The sequence below is a fragment of the Carcharhinus amblyrhynchos genome, chromosome 8 (assembly GCF_965287045.1).
Source record: "Carcharhinus amblyrhynchos chromosome 8, sCarAmb.v2.hapA, whole genome shotgun sequence".
NCBI lineage: Eukaryota > Metazoa > Chordata > Chondrichthyes > Carcharhiniformes > Carcharhinidae > Carcharhinus > Carcharhinus amblyrhynchos.
In genome coordinates, this window is record NC_137331.1 from 69,120,173 (window position 1) to 69,136,591 (window position 16,419).

The following is a 16,419-nucleotide window of genomic DNA, read 5'->3' on the forward strand; positions in this document are numbered from 1 at the left end:
ACTGCAAGCAGTTAAAAAGGCAAATAAAGTGTTGGCCTTCATTGCAATAGGACTTGAGTACAAGAACAAAGATGCCTTATTGCAGCTGCAAGGGCTTGGAGAGACAATACCTAGAGTATTATATGCAGTCTTGGCCTCCTTATCTTAGAAAAGATATCCTTGTCATACAGTGCAGCAAATGTTCAGCAGAGTGATTACTTCACTCAGAGGGTGGTGAACCCATGGAATTCTTCACTTCTGAAGATTGGGGAGACTAAGTCACTGAATATATTTAAGAAGGGAATGGATAGATTTCAAAGTCTATGGGAAAAGCGCTGGAGTTGGCATTGAGATAGAGAATTAGCTTGATCATGTTGAATAGTGGAGTGGGCTCGAAGGGATGGATGACCTTTTCTGCCTATTTTTTATGATCTCAAGAAGCAGTACATTTCTACAAGCAGCAAAACCTGGACAACGTTCAGGCTTGATAATAAGTGGGAATATCATTCTCACTGCAACATGCCAGGCAATGACTACCTTCAACAAGAGAGAATCTAATCACCTCCCCTTAACATTCAATGGTGTTACTAAATCTCCAGCATTGACATCCTGAGGAGGGTTACCACTGACCAGAAACATAACTGGACCAGCTGTATAAATACTGTAGTTAAAAGAGCAAGTTAGAGGATGGGAGTTCTCTGCCTGGTTCCGCAAATTCTGTTCACTATCTATTAGGAGTGTAATGGAACACTTCTCACTGCTCCAATGTAGCTCCAACAACATTCAAATGCTTGACACCATTCAGAACAAAGAAGTTTACTTGATCTATTTGAGAGGTGGCACACAGGCACAATGGTTAGCCTCACAGCGCCAGGGACACGGGTTCAAATTCTGGTTTGGGTCTCTGTCTGTGTGGAGTTTGCACATTCTTCCCGTGTCTGCATGGATTTCCTCTGGATGCTCCAGTTTTCTCGCACAATCCAAAGATGTGCGTGTTAGGTGGACTGGCCACGCTAAATTTTCCTTTAGTGTCAGGGGAATAGCAGGGTAAATGCATGGGGTTACAGCGATAGGGCCTGGGTGGGATTGTGGTCGTGCAGAGCCAATGGGCTGAATGGCCTCCTTCTGTACTGTATGATTCTATGATTCAATGATTTACTTATCCACCGCTTTAATCAGTTGCTCGCTTCACCATCAGTGTACAGTGACTCAGAAATATGTCGCCACTCCTTCAGTCTCATTGGATTAAAATCCTGGACCTGTGTAACATCACTGTGAGTGTACCATGCCACATGGAGGTTAAAGAAAATGGTTCACCATCAGTTTGTCAAAAGCAATTAGAGGGGAACAATAAATACTAAATAGGCTAAGAATCATCAATTCCCTCTTTTTGCATTGCTATTTTCTTCTGCTCATTCATAGCGTGATTCACCTTGCAAACCCACAGCCATCTGCAACCAATTCCAACTCTTCTCCATGATGGAGTTCCGATGCTAATTGTTGTTAATGGGAGAAAGCACATTGATGTTTACAAAAATGACAATTACAGGGCCCAATTTTACCATTTTGTTCTCAGTGCTGAATCTGAGCTCATTCAGATCTGACTTGGAAAACTGCTCTCTGGCGCCCCCATACGCAATTAGCCTGAGAAAAAAAATTGCACGTCTGTCTTGTGCTGTGGGCGGGGCTTATCTCATCCGAAATGCTACAGTTCTGATCGGAGCTTTGAACTGTGCATGCCGGTGCTGGCACAGGCGAGTATTCACAAGTGGCCTCAAGCTTGTCCGATGCTTCTTTTCCGATGTTGCTGGAGGCAGTTACTGAGGGGTTCCTGATTTCCAGCAGGAGGAAGCTGCCAAAAGCGTTTGGATAGAGGTCACCACAGAGGTCAGCAATAGGTGTGTCGCTTAGAGTACTTGGATCCTATGTTGTAAGAGTTTCAATTGCCCAATAAGGTTTGCAAGGGCGAATGGCCAGGTGACAGGTGTCTAACTCTGCAGTATGGATATGAGCTAAGCCGTTCAAGTGCCCGTAATATTCACTAATGTTGACCCACATCTTCTGGTCAGTGCCAATGCTGGGCACACTGACACTGCCCGCAATGATCTTTCTAATCCTGGCTGACAAAGTACAGCCTATCACATTGAAGACCAGTAAGTAGAGTCTGGGGAAGGAGAGGACACAGTCTCTTTTCACAGCAGTAGTTGATGTATTCAGGTGAATTTTGAAAGGTCCAAGACAATTAATGGGTGGGTGGGAATGGGGGGTAGTTAGATTGGGTCAGTGGGAATTAGACTGTGGAGTTAACCAGATGTTACATCAGATTTAAAAACATTTCCAGTAAAGTCAGTCACATGTACCTCTTCCAAGTCTCTATCCTGAGCTCTGGCTTGGAGAATGTTCACAGAGGGTGCCGGGCAGCAGAAATCAGCCCATTTGAAGCTTAAGCTTCCCGGTCAATTCTGACATAAGTCCGTGCATCAGACATCTGCAGAGTCCTGACTTCCATCTCCCAACGTACATCCCACCTCTGATGATCCAGAGTCAGGAAAATTTGGGCCAATGTCAAAACAAGTGTCCAGTTGCATCAGGAAGAAGTCAATGGCTTGTCACATACAGGGAAGAATTGAGAAGGGGTCATCACCAAGGAACACATCAGGTCCTGTCATTGTGGTATGTACAAGAGAGGGATGTAGGTTAATTTCTCCCTTTTCCTACCTCTCACCTGACCATGGCAAGATGTATTTTAGAGAAGAAGTCTTTTAGCCCCTTGAGTGCTGTGACTTTCGAGAACAGAAACAGGACAGACTTTCTCCCGGGTTTAAATTAAAAGAAAGAATAAATATTCATTTTCTCAAGAGCTAAGATGTAAGTACAACAACATACACTCCTCATTCACAAGATAGAGACACAGGAAGAGGTGATTTCAAAGAAAATGTTGCATGCATCAATTGAAATGAAAAGGCATGGTAAGCAGAATCTGAGAGAGGTTACTTGCATCTTAATAAGTTTCCAGAGGCATGCCTGGACATGAGACTGTAGCTGTATCTGTACAAATAGTAAAAAATAGCTCAGCTGACCACCCCCCCCCCCCACCTTGTAACTTGCTTAGATTTTGGTTTTAAATCTTCCTCAAATCAACGGGCGTATGATATGAGCATAACAAATGTTATGCTGGAAATGGTGAGCAAGACCAGATATCTATGTAACCTCATCCTATGATCATCAATGTAGTCATGAGACGTCTCCGATAGGTGGTGGTGTGATGAACTTCCTTGCTGTGACCCTGACGGTAACAATGCTGGAGATTACAAGGGTGTCACCATGACAAGCCATGGATCTGAAGATCATGAAGAGCAAGATCATATACAGGTAAATGGCATGGAAGGAACTCTTACCCAATACATACTGTGGCTATACAACCAGTGCTATCTATGTGTTGGTTTTGCTGAAGCACCCACTGAGTAGCTTGAGTTCTCATCACGTTATACTTCACAGGGCCTGTAGTGGACAGTGAACTGTCTGGTCCTGTACAGATATTACCAGCCTCCTCTGCAGGACAAGATTCTACTGTGCTTGAACCACCACATTGTTCCTTCTTACTATCCAGCACCATGGACACTTTTGTTGCTGTTGAGTCTACATCAAGGATTAGAATGGGGACAAATGATTAGCCACACCAAAAGTGAGCAGGGGGAGGAGGGTGAAGCAGAGTCAATAGTGGACAATCCCCTTCTGAGGACAGGCAAAACCATGGCGTGCCTCTCTACATTTGTGTCCACTCTTAGGCCTATAAGCAAGTAAGCTGAATTTTGGGCTTTTGGCTAAGATCAAATGTAGTATTGATATGCTGTGCTTGGTTGAAGTCATTGGGTTACATTTCAGCTTCATTTGAAGCAATTTTTAAAAGCGGCATCTTGGCCTTTTGGCTAAGATGCAAATGAGATCAAGCCTTGGCGGAGGAGCTACACCTACTCCAATCAGCTTGGATCATGTAGATCAAGCCCAAGACAGGAGGTGAGAGGCCCTGTCTTGTCAACTTGGATCGGAAATGTCTCAACTTGTTGAGACTCTCAATTGTACTTGATTTGATTGAATTGGAATGAAAACAAAAAAAAAAAATTGTGTCTGGATACAGGATGGGGATCAGGAGGATAATCCTTATCTCACAGCAGACACCAAGGGAGTCTGGGTGTTGGCCTGAAGAGGTACAGACTTTCATAGGATGAAGGAATCATGGCAACATGGTAACCAAACACAGACTTGCAAGATACACTTCCTGTAATCACAGACCCATGAGACATTCATTGTGTGGAAGGCAATCTGTTCAGGAATTTGGCTGGTCTGTTAGTGCCTTGGTGACTACATGAGTGCAGCTAATGACCCCTGAGACCATCAGTGACAAAGCTTAGTATTGCCTTTGTCTGAACTGGCCCATCTGTCTCAAAATGGATGAAGATCCCCATGCCAGATCCCCATGCCCAAGAGGCTTCCTGCCTTATGGTGTGATGAACTGTGAAATGGCTCTCATACCTACAGCTAATCCCTGAAACAATCTGGAAGCCAAAACCTGCATGGTAACAGTGACTTTAACTTAAAAACATAAGGGAAAAGAGCAGAACTCACAACACCCCACCCCCGCCCTGGGCCAGGAATGTTTCACTCCATGGAATTTACAACAGTTCCCCACTAATGGGGAGCTGGCAGCCCGACCCTGCTGGAGTGAAAGGAGGCCATTTTCAAACTGTGCTTGAATTCAATCCCGCCAACCCCTCCATTCTGACCATTTGAAAACCTAACTCAGGGTCAGCACAGTGTGCACAGTGGCTAGCACTGCTGCCTCACAGCTCCAGAGACCTGGGTTTGATTCCTGGCTTGGGTTACTGTTTGTGTGGAGTTTGCACATTCTCCCTATGTCTACGTAGGTTTTCTCTGAGTGCTCTGGTTTCCTCCCACAGCCCAAAGATGTGTGGGCTAGGTGCAGTGGCCATGCTAAATTACCACTTAGTGTCCTGGGATGCAAAGATTAGAGGTGAGGTAAATATGTGGGGATAGGGCCTAGGTGGGTTTGTCATCAATGTAGACTCGATGGACCATTCTGCACTGCAGGGTTTGTATGATTCTTTCTACATCTCAAAGTTTTTAACCTGAACAGGTAGCAACGGAAAATTGACAGGTTCTACTTCATTGCTAATCGCTTTCCATATTATCCTGTTATCCCAAAGCTAAACTGAAAGCATCGATAAACAGTTTATGAAAATGTAAAAATGATTCCGTACAAATAAAATAGGAGAAAAACACCAATAAACCGGAAAGAAAATTGTGGGGTTAGATATCTAAAACGGCTGGTACCAAAGCTTACCTGCAGAGGGCAGTGCTGGCTTTGGTAAGACCTACACAAGAATTTAACAAAATTGCCAATGTATTCAGAATTTGTTTCCTTTATTAATTAGCAGCTGGTGCTACAATTGTAAATATTTAAGTATTTACCCAAACATCAATATTTATAAATGTTTAGATAAGAAATTGCGCTCTCTGAGCTCGTTTGCTCCATTTGCTTTTGTTGTCATGGAGATTTTATATTGGATTTAAACTCACGTGCCGTGAGAGCAGTTTTTCTTTAAAAATCCTGATTAAAAGCCACTGTTAAAATAGCTCCAGTTGTGTTGATTCCACAGGGTAACACTAACTCCACTCCTGATTACTATCCAGTGATCCATGCGAAAAAGAATGTGTGGACTGCAGGCAACGCTGGTTTGAAATCAGCTGTAATGATTTTAATGGTTGACTGTATTGCTTCCCAAGGTCACACATTAAAATTGCTTTTGGGAGGCACCAGCTTAGCTGAGTAACGATCGGCTGCCTTCAGGAGAAACACAGAAGTTCAGAAAAAATAATTGAAATAAAATGATGTAAGTCACCACCGGATTTTGATAAATATAGACAAATGAAATTATTTCTATTTGATTTAAAATTTTAAGGAAATTTAGAAAAATGTGCTTTGGCAATCAGCAGGAGATGTTTTGTGTGTTGTTTTAGTTAGCAATGTTGTTTCACTTGTTCAAATACATTTATCCTGTTGGATTACTTCCCAATGTCCCTTTAAAAGAAAAGTCAAATTTTTGTTCCCTCACATTATTTCACTCAAAATAGTTTTGTACCAGTTTACAGGAAAGTGGGGATTGAAATTCACACACAAGTGCGAATTTACAGGAAAGTGGGGATTGAAATTTGCGCACAAGTTAAATAAATATTTCACAAGCCGAAAGATGATTTAATGTTGACCACTGCTACATCGAGCTGTCTGTGAGCAAAATGCTGCAGATGCTGGAATTCTGAAATGGAAGTACTCCAATTTTACCAGGCCTTGGGAGAGGGGCATGGAGGAGGACAGCCTCACAAAATGGTGTCAGAAGGTGCCGAACGTTTTCCTGCTGCGAGAGGACACTCTCAATGGAGGAAATGGCAGTGGCACACTGCTACACTAACCAAATGTGGGAAGCCAATTAAATCAATTACAGGGCCAATTAATGGCAAATTCCTGAACCAGCAGTTTACCAGCCCTGCAGTGGTGCCAAAGGTGTGATGAGACCACCAGGTAAATCTTGGGAAACTCCTGGTGGATTCCAGGGCATGGCAGGATGTTGGTGGAATGGCTACACCATGGAGTGTGGCTGCTGGAGCGAGAATCTTTGTGTGTTGAAAATGTGACCCTTCACTTAAAATATTGAAAATGATTCATAACCCTGTAACAATCAGATATTTTACTCAGGCTTTAACCAGGAATTTATGGTATCATTCGCATTGTTCTTACATGATTTGAAGTATTTTTGTGGTGTATTGCAGAAAATCTCTAGACATGAGTTTAGAATAAATAACCCAGGTTATATTGCAGTGCAGCTGGGTGGTGTTGGCATTCCAAGTCTGTCTGCCATCGAGATATTAATGATGGTACAATATGACAAACAGTTTGGCTTTGTGATTTCTATAAACCCATGGGTGTAATTTCAGTCAGAATGACAAAGGGATGTTTTTGTGTCTTTTGGATAAGGACAGTGAGAAAGGAAAACTAACTGGAGTCTGGACTTCAGACTTAGACATTAAGCATGAACAGAAAATTTTGCTAACAGTCGGTCATACCCTCTAAAGATTAAACTCCATAGGGATAAGCACAGCATTGTGCATTCCTCTGAGATGCCTCTTCTGAGGTGACTAAGACTAATTTAAATGTTATTGTTGTAATCTTTCTGCTCCTCTATGTGCAGACATACGTAACTGCTCTGACATGATTATAATGTGACTTAGTTTATTAAAATGTCAGCAATCACTATAACACAATATCTGTCGTCAGAGTAATTAGTCTTCATTACTACTGGCAGAACTGATTGTGGGAGATAACTTACCAAGTTACATTAGGTTTCTGCAATTTTTCCCAACTATTTGCTCTCCCATCATTTTGCACCTGGCTCTCTCTACTCTCCTTCAATATGGCAAATGTTGTACAATATCTGAATCAGTGGAGTCACTGTGTAGATAGGACAGCAGAACTGTATTTGCAAACTGAAATAGATCACCACTTTAACTCTTAAGAAGATACAAATAATTTTCACTGCAACTTTTTTGAACAATTTCTATTTTTATGTCTCTGGAGCTATCTGTGCTCATGATGAACGTTGGCCACAAGTTGCATACAACTATACCGAGGTTAATTATTAAACTTCTTACCGCTTGCTATTTTGTTAGATTTGGTAATGTAAATTCATATGTTGGATCATGCTTTTTCAAACTTTCCTCACATATTCTAACTGTATTATGGTTCTGATTTTATTAATTCAAAATTAAATATACAACACATTATGCTAGCTCCACAAATATTGCAAAGTTTTTCAATATTATGTGGTTTTATAACAATCCATATTTAAAGAACTATAAGTTGATCCTTATTCGATTTAACTAAATAATGCAATTATTCTTCTAAACATCTACTAGAGACTCAGTATTATTACCACAAATTTCTCCAAGTCTCTGAACAAAGACATTATTCAAGACCAAAAGGAATCTGCATATAACAAGTGCAATTCCCTGATACAAAAAACTGTGGTCCCTCACAAACATGAAATTTCATGGTAAGATTTTATTTGGTGTTGTAACTAACACTCATAAGAATGATGGACTTGTTTTTAAAACCAAGAGACTGTCAATTAGTAGACAACCAATTAGACTTGTGCAGTTCGATAATAACTTCTTTAAGTTAGCAATGTAATTCTATTAGAGTGGCATGTTGGTTTTTATAATATTATAGCTAGAATCATAGAATCCCTACAGTGCAGAAGGAGGCCATTCAGCCCATCAAGTCTGCACCAATCAGAATCCGACCAAGGCCCTTTCCCGATAACCCCATGCATTTACCTTGGCTAGTCCCTTGACACTAAGGAGCAATTTAGCATGGCCAATCCACCTAATCTGCACATCTTTGGATTGTTGGAGCAAACCAATGCAGACACGCTCAATGGAGCATGTTATAACTAGTTAGAAAATATTTTTGGAAGTATAACAAAAATGGTCTAACCGTTGTCAAAATAAGATCAGGAGGCAAATCTCCATATGAGTTAACTCTTAAGCTGTTCTTACCTTAGTCCGGCTAGAGCAGGATATGTGATGTATGAGTTGAACACTTGTATCTCTTGTAACTTTAGTCAAAATGTTCAAGGAAGATGTTGTTATGCATTTTGGATAAGGACACTAAGAAAGGAAAACCAACTGGGGTCCGGAACCCACACTGATTGGCTATCTGATTGGTCATACTAAATTGACCCTACTATCAGGGGTATTGGCAAGGTAAATATGTTGGGGCTATGGGAATAGGGCCTGAGTGGGATTGTGGTCGGTGCAGACTCAATGGGCTAAATGGCCTCCTTCTGCACTGTAGGGATTATATGATTCTGTGAAGGACCACTCATTTCCATTACAGCACCATTACTGATGCCCTGTAACTACTTTGCTTAATTCAACATCCAAAGATTTCTTAGGGGATAAAAGCAAATTACTGTGGATGCTGGAATCTGAAACCAAAAGAGAAAATGCTGGAAAATCTCAGCAAGTCTGGCAACACCTGTAAGGAGAGAAAAGAGCTGACATTTCGAGTTCAGATGAGTCTTTGTCAAACTTTGACAAAGGGTCGTCTGGACTTGAAACATCAGCCTTTTTCTCTCCTTACAGATGCTGCCAGACTTGCTGAGATTTTCCAGCATTTTCTCTTTTGATTCCAAAGATTTCTCCATATTTGGGATTTTGCTGCAGTGATTTCTGTTGCGTAATTGAGATTGCCGATGTTCCAGTCTTTCTGACTCTGATACCGGAGTTGAGGGGGTTGAACTATGAGGAGAGGCTGAATAAACTAGGCTTGTACTCGTTAGAGTTTAGAAGAATGAGGGGAGATCTCATTGAGACGTATAAGATGATGAATGGGATGGATAGGGTAGAGGTGGAGAGACTCTTCCCGCTCAGAAAGGACAGTAGGACTAGAGGGCACAACCTCAAGATAAAGGGGGGGCGGTTTAGAACGGAGTTGAGGAGGAACTTCTTCACTCAAAGGGTGGTGAATCTCTGGAATTCTCTGCCCGTTGAAGTGGTGGAGGCTGCCTCGCTAAATATATTTAAGATGCGGGTAGATAGGTTTTTGGTAGGCAAGGGGATTAAGGGTTATGGGGAGAGGGCGGGAAAGTGGAACTGAGCTACTTCAGATCAGCCATGATCTTATTGAATGGCGGGGCAGGCTCGAAGGGCTAGATGGCCTACTCCTGCTCCTATTTCTTATGTTCTTATATTTTGGGTTTTCCAGATAAGCATATTTCAGTTTCTTACGTGGACACTTAATCCTTTACCTTTCGGTAAAGCAACTTGCTTCCAAGTTTGAAGTTTCATATTTGCTGAACGGATGGCGTGTTCCTTGCATTTTAGTGATATTCTTGTTTTCTAAATAAAGCTGGGTTGGCAGCTGTAGAGGGAAAGGTGGTAAAGGGCTTGGTAAAAGCAGAGCCAAGCGACACTGCAAGGTTCTCCACAACAATATTCAAGGTATTACCAAGCCTGCCATCAGGTGTCTGGCTCGCCACAGAGGCATAAAGCGTATCGCTGGCTTGATCTATGAGGAGGTCCGCGGGGGGGGTTGAAGGTGTTTTTGGAGAATATGATCAGAGACTCAGTGACCTACACTGAACACACCAAGCGCAAAATGGTGACTGCCATGGATGTGATGTACGCGCTAAAACACCAAGGGCAGACCCTGTGTAGCTCTAGTGGTTAAGTACAGTGTTAAGGCTAACAGAGACCTACTTTGTTACTTTGTAATGAAGTTGACACAAATCATTGTTTTCTCTATAAAATGCTAAAAGTGAACCATTAATAGTAATGATTTGTTCCGGACTTTTCCTGCCAACTCAAGAACATTGAAGTTTATTTGTTTATTTAGCATAGATACGTACTTTTTGCTGAAGTTAATTCCCATGAATTTTGATATATTAATTTTTATTGTTTTATTTATTTGTTACAAGTAGGTTTACATTAACATTGCAACAAGGTTACTGAAAATGCCCTAGTCACCACACTTCGACGCCTGTTTGGGTACACTGAGGAAGAATTTAGTATGACCAATGCACCTAACTACCATATCTTTTGGACTGTGGGAGGAAACCAGAGGAACCAGAGGAAACCCACATAGACATGAGGAGAACATGCAACCTCCACACCGATCGTGACCCAAACTGGAATTGAACCTGGGTCTCTGGAGCTGTGAGAAAGCAGTGCTAACCACTGTGCTACCACATTATTCCTATTTAAATTGCTATTTGAGTTAGTAAAGAATATTTGGACCGTGATTTTACATTCCCGTTTGCATTGGATGTGAATGGCAATGAGAGTGGAAAATCCCGCAAGATGCCCCAAATAACATTTCATGCCAACATAAAGGTGACGTGATTGACCTTGCCCCCTCCAGTGATATAATGGGGTGCCCAACGTTCAATGTCGGGAACCCCAGGCCTCTGCACCTGAGAATCCCTCCCCCTGCTAGATTATCTATTCACATTGCTGTGAGGGCATGCCAGAGTGAATTATGGTCTCCGAAGGCACGTATCTGGTGGGCAGAACTGCCGGAGGAGATCAGGGAATGCATCACTTGGGGAAAAGAATCATGTTCATGCAGTGCCCAGACATTGCCCAAGCTGTGCCAGGGGCACTAGCAGCAAGGGAAGTTGGGGGAATTCAATGTTTACTTTTGTGTAGCAGGATGACTTTTAAAAATAGTGTTCTGATCTTTAAAAACCTAAGTTGCTGATGGAGCAAGCTCAATCAGAGTGACATTGGGAGCCCCACCACTTGGCTTTTTTTCTAAGTTGCTAACAGTACGACAGAGAAAGTTGCTGTTGGAGCCGGTGGCTTCAATGCCACTTTTCCAGCCAGCTGCAACACTCTGTGTCAAAAAGGGAAAATTCTGCCCTATTTTATGATTAAGTGTTGCCATGGGTGGGAAAAGCGGGGTGTGGGGTTCGGAGGGGGGTGGGTGGTCAGCCTGACACATTTTCAAGCACTTTGAAAAGAAGATGAAAGGGACGAGACACAGGGCATCATGTGGGCCAGTGGGGGGTGATGTGGGAGAACTCTGAATGAGCCTATCCCACCAGCAACCTAGGTCTCTGACAATCGGGGCGCCCTTTTTAAAGATTTGTTTAAAAAAAAAGGCCCACTCTCCCTTTACGGACATGGGATCTGTCCCCTCAACCCAAATTTGTCCAGTGGAAGCCTCCCTGCAGTGCCCCCTGATGCGATGCCACACTGGCAATGTGGAGGGGGTTATTTATTCTTATGTGGGAAATAATACAACGAGGAGGCCCGCTAATGATAATTAAATGTATGGTAATGGGGTTCTTGACCTTTCATGATGGGAACCCCATTATATCATTGGCAGGAGGCACAGCCAATGTCAAAAGGGAATCCTGCCAGCATAAAACCATTGGGCACTCAGTTGGATTCTCCATCCCCATTGGCTTTCACACCTGCTGAAAACAGGGGTGTAAAATCCCTCCTTGTGTTTGCAGGCATGAAGTTGCATTGATTCTCAATGTAAAAAAATGAGAAATTTGAGCAGAAGTGACTTGAACCCATTTATATGCAAGTTTAAATTTCTTCAATCTTCTACACAGCTTAAAAAAATCTGCGTCCAGCCCTCATTGGAGCTTTGAACCTACCCACGTTTTCTATTTTGCAATAGAAAAAAGTAGATCTCTATATTTAAAATGACAAAGAAATGAAGTATAATTGGAAACAAAAAGGCACAAAGTAGTGTTCCTTTAAATATAAAGTAAAATAAATACACTCCAGTATTAGTTTGTGCAAAAATACTAACTGTAAATTTGTTTTCAATAACTTAAAGGGTTAATGCAGTACCCAGGGCTTAATGAGATACACAGATCAAAATTGTTCCATTTGATCTCTGGTCAGTATTAAACAAATATTTTTCAACTACCATGACAGTACCTTACAATTAGTCTCGTAATCCTGGTTCTGGAGGATAAAGATCAGTCAGGGTTCCTACTGTTGTCCACATACAACCTGGAAAGTCCCGCATGTGTGAACGTGAGGTAAAGTTAGGATGAGATTTGACCGTTATGACCACCTGGCAACATGCAGTATCTAGTCTCAAATGAAGAAAAAGCACTTGAGGATGGTCAGTGCCTGTTAAAAGAAAATAGACTTCAGCGCATCAACAAAGGAACAGAGGAAAGGTCGGGGAAGGGTCAGATATGTACCCACTTTAGATCCAAAAATTATTTGCCAGTAGAATGTACAGTATTAATCCAAGGAAATAATGAACATCGTCTCATGAATTGTTAGAAATTATATTTAGCGTGTATGGACGCTTACAAGTATTTAAATTAAACTTGGTGAGTGTTTTAAACAAAACCCTCAAAAGTATGTTCAATCATAAGTTTAAGAAAGAACACCTTGTCCCATCTGAGGTCAGAGGAGGATGAGAAAATACCTTCTCACAAAGGTTAATGTTCCCCATCTTGCAGCACTGAATACCAAGATGAATTAATGCTTAGGCTTGTCTGCAATGTGGAGGATTCCATGCTTGAGTCTACAGTACATGAACTGGGGGATGTATAAAGGATGTCGATTTACGGATGCCACTTTGAAGTGAATCCCTTCTTGCCCACCCACCCCCCCCTTCAAAAATCACCCTGGCTGTTCCCTCCTTTTTTGGAAAGTGTAGTGTCTTTAAATTGCAGCATTAGGACTGCCCTGATTCTGGCAGTATTTTGTGGATAAAGCTGCTGGATATTTTTTTCACTCTGCTCCCTGTGCTGTAATATGATCCTGGTTGTGGTCTGATTGGATGCTCAGGCTGACTTTAAACTTGCCCAGACCCCACTCACTCTTTCAGTTCAGATTCTGCAGCTCCAGGCACGGCCTCTGCTCTGATCTCACTCAGGATGGGACGCAAATGTTTCCTTTTTGTAACTGTCTTCTTTCTTCTCTTCCCTGCGCTCTCCTCCTGCCCAAGCCGATGCTTGTGCTTCAGAACCACTGTCCGCTGTATGCACTTGATGTTGGATCACATTCCCAAAGTTGTACCGCAGACTGTTATCCTGTAAGTGCAGAACTTTCTTTTGAACGATCTTGAAAATGTGTTCCACAAACTGAGTTCAGTTAACTTCTGACTTTGTTATGGTAATCATGTAGTTTAGGGAATGACTAAGTCTGAATGGAAGTTGATGAAGTAGGCCAAATTAATCACCGTTTGGGAATAAATTCAAAACTTATTCTGTGTTGCTGAAATGAAGTTTAAAGCTATCTGCTGTAACTTCTGTGATTTTTTTTCCATTATATAACTGATGTTAAAGTGAGCACTTTGAAATGAATGGAGAAGTATGAGAAGGGTGCCAGCTGGAATGAAATGTCAGTTTGTTGTCACCTGCTGAGATTTGTTTGGGTTATTTTAGCAAAGTTTAATGTTCTATATGAAGAGATCTGCAAAATTAGTTTGTAGAAGGAAGGTAGATTATTTCATGTTTAAGTCAAACTTGCAATGTTTCAATTAGACCCACAAAGGAATAGCTCCAGTTGATTTCCACCTCATTCAGAAAATATTTCGATAAGGCAAACACAATCTTAAAACTGTCTGTAGAATACCCATTGTCCGAAAGTTGTCAAGTACTTTCTGAAAATCATAAAGAAATTGTACTTTATTTGCTAATGTCTTAAATTGCAAACCCCTGTTAAATAATTTTTGGACGTGCTTGGGATCAGTTCATTATTCTGTAAGGGTAACTTGACATTTGAAAGCACAGCTTCCTCGAAATGTTCATTTGTGCTGAAAAGTTCATACATTATGTGCTGGAGAGATTCTGGAGCTGTGGTTTGGAACCTCTTCTTCTGTGTGAGGTTTTAATCAGCCTTTTTTGTAAGTTTCCTGTACTTTAGAATTGAAGATTGTGTTTGCAGTTGTTTAAAAGTCACATTTCTCAACAAACTGTGAACTTTTAAATGAAGATATATCGGTGTGGAACTAGGGCAGAAATGGTTGAGCTGTTACTACTCTCTAATAGCTATAATTTATGCAGCATAGTTTGTGCTGGAGTGAGGCCAGTGGGGACTCCACCCCACTCAGAAATGAACCTTTGTAAACTTCTCAGATTAGTATCGTTCTGGGTGGTACATACAATCTCTTTCTCCTAAATCTATTGCTATGGATATGTTTTCAGTGTAGTGTAAACAGGCTCCTGGTCTTGCATGACCTTCGATGTGCTTTGCATGCCTGCAGGAAACAGACAAATTATAATCTATGTCACTGAACACTCATCCTTACTCCACCCTGACATAGCTGGAATCAAGAACTCCGCTATTCAGGGAAGCAAATGCTACTGATCTCTTATCCCACTTCCCTTGTACTGATGGATCTGATAGCAAACGGATAGATCTGATAGCAAACCTATACTGGAGAAGTGCCTCTAATTGTATTTGGCATAATTAGCAGTCAAAGCAGTTTTGATGCTGGCCTGTGGAGAGGAAGTGCTGTTGGTAACAAAGGTAGCTCATTTCCATCACTGGCACTTGCCATCCTTCTAGCACAGGCTACCATTTAGTTTTTAGAGAAGTGAAATGCATGTAAAGAACGAGTTGAACTAAATTATGTCATATGTAATGTGATGACAAAAACAAGTCCTGAAAATTGTGCAATTTCTACAAAGGCAGAATGATCAAGTCTTCTGATCACTACCCTGAGAGTGAAGATTCAAATCTACCCTACTGTGTCTTAATCCACACCCTGATAAAAAAGTCAAACTCATATAAGGTTGCTGGAAACCTCGGCCCTCGTCCGTGGCTGGGATTCTCCAGTGCCACTGCATTGAATGGAGTTTGGCTGAACTCCAAATTCTCTATTCTCACTGGCAGCAGGGTGAACATAAGAACATAAGAAATAGGAGCAGGAGTAGGCCATCCAGCCCTTCGAGCCTGCCCCGCCATTCAATAAGATCATGGCTGAGCTGTCGCTGCTCAGTTCCACTTTCCCGCCCTCTCCCCATAACCCTTAATCCCCTCTCCTATCAAAAACCCATCAACCCGCGTCTTAAAAATATTTAGCGAGGCAGCCTCCACCACTTCAACGGGCAGAGAATTCCAGAGATTCACCACCCTTTGAGTGAAGAAGTTCCTCCTCAACTCCGTTCTAAACCACCCCCCTTTTATCTTGAGGCTGTGCCCCCTAGTCCTACTGTCTTTTTTGAGCGGGAAGAGTCTTTCCACCTCTATCCTATCCATCCCATTCATCATCTTATACGTCTCAATGAGATCTCCCCTCATTCTTCTAAACTCTAACGAGTACAAGCCTAGTTTATTCAGCCTCTCCTCATAGCTCAACCCCCTCAACTCCGGTATCAGCCTAGTAAACCTCCTCTGCACTCCCTCCAAGGCCAAAATATCTTTGCGCCGGTGCGGCGCCCAAAACTGCACACAGTACTCCAGCTGCGGCCTCACCAATGCCCTATACAGCTGCAGCAAGACCTCCCTACTTTTATATTCAATCCCCCTCGATATGAAGGCCAGCATCCCATTCGCCTTCCTGACCACCTGCTGCACCTGCAAGCTGGGCTTTTGCGACTCATGCACAAGGACCCCGAGGTCCCTCTGCACCATCGCCTGCTGCAGTTTTTCGCCCCGTAAGTAATAGTCCTTCCTACCATTCTTCCTACCAAAGTGGACCACCTCACACTTGCCAACATTAAATTCCATTTGCCATTTCCTGGCCCATTCGCCCAGCCTATCTAGATCCTTCTGCAGACTCTCCACACCCTCCGCACAATTTGCCGTTCCCCCAATCTTGGTGTCATCAGCAATTTTCGACACTCTACACCCGGTTCCCTCCTCCAGATCATCTAT

At 42.2% G+C, this 16,419-nt stretch overlaps 1 protein-coding gene across 1 annotated transcript in view; it reads left to right on the forward strand.

The window, feature by feature from the left end:
• The first annotated feature begins 13,472 nt into the window (after positions 1-13,472).
• LOC145347031 (peroxidasin homolog) overlaps positions 13,473-16,419 on the forward strand; it is a 403,231-nt gene continuing 400,284 nt past the window's right edge. The window contains exon 1 of the mRNA XM_080194932.1: positions 13,473-13,630. Coding sequence (XP_080051058.1) covers positions 13,473-13,630 — 158 coding nt within the window. The remainder of the gene's footprint in view (positions 13,631-16,419) is intronic.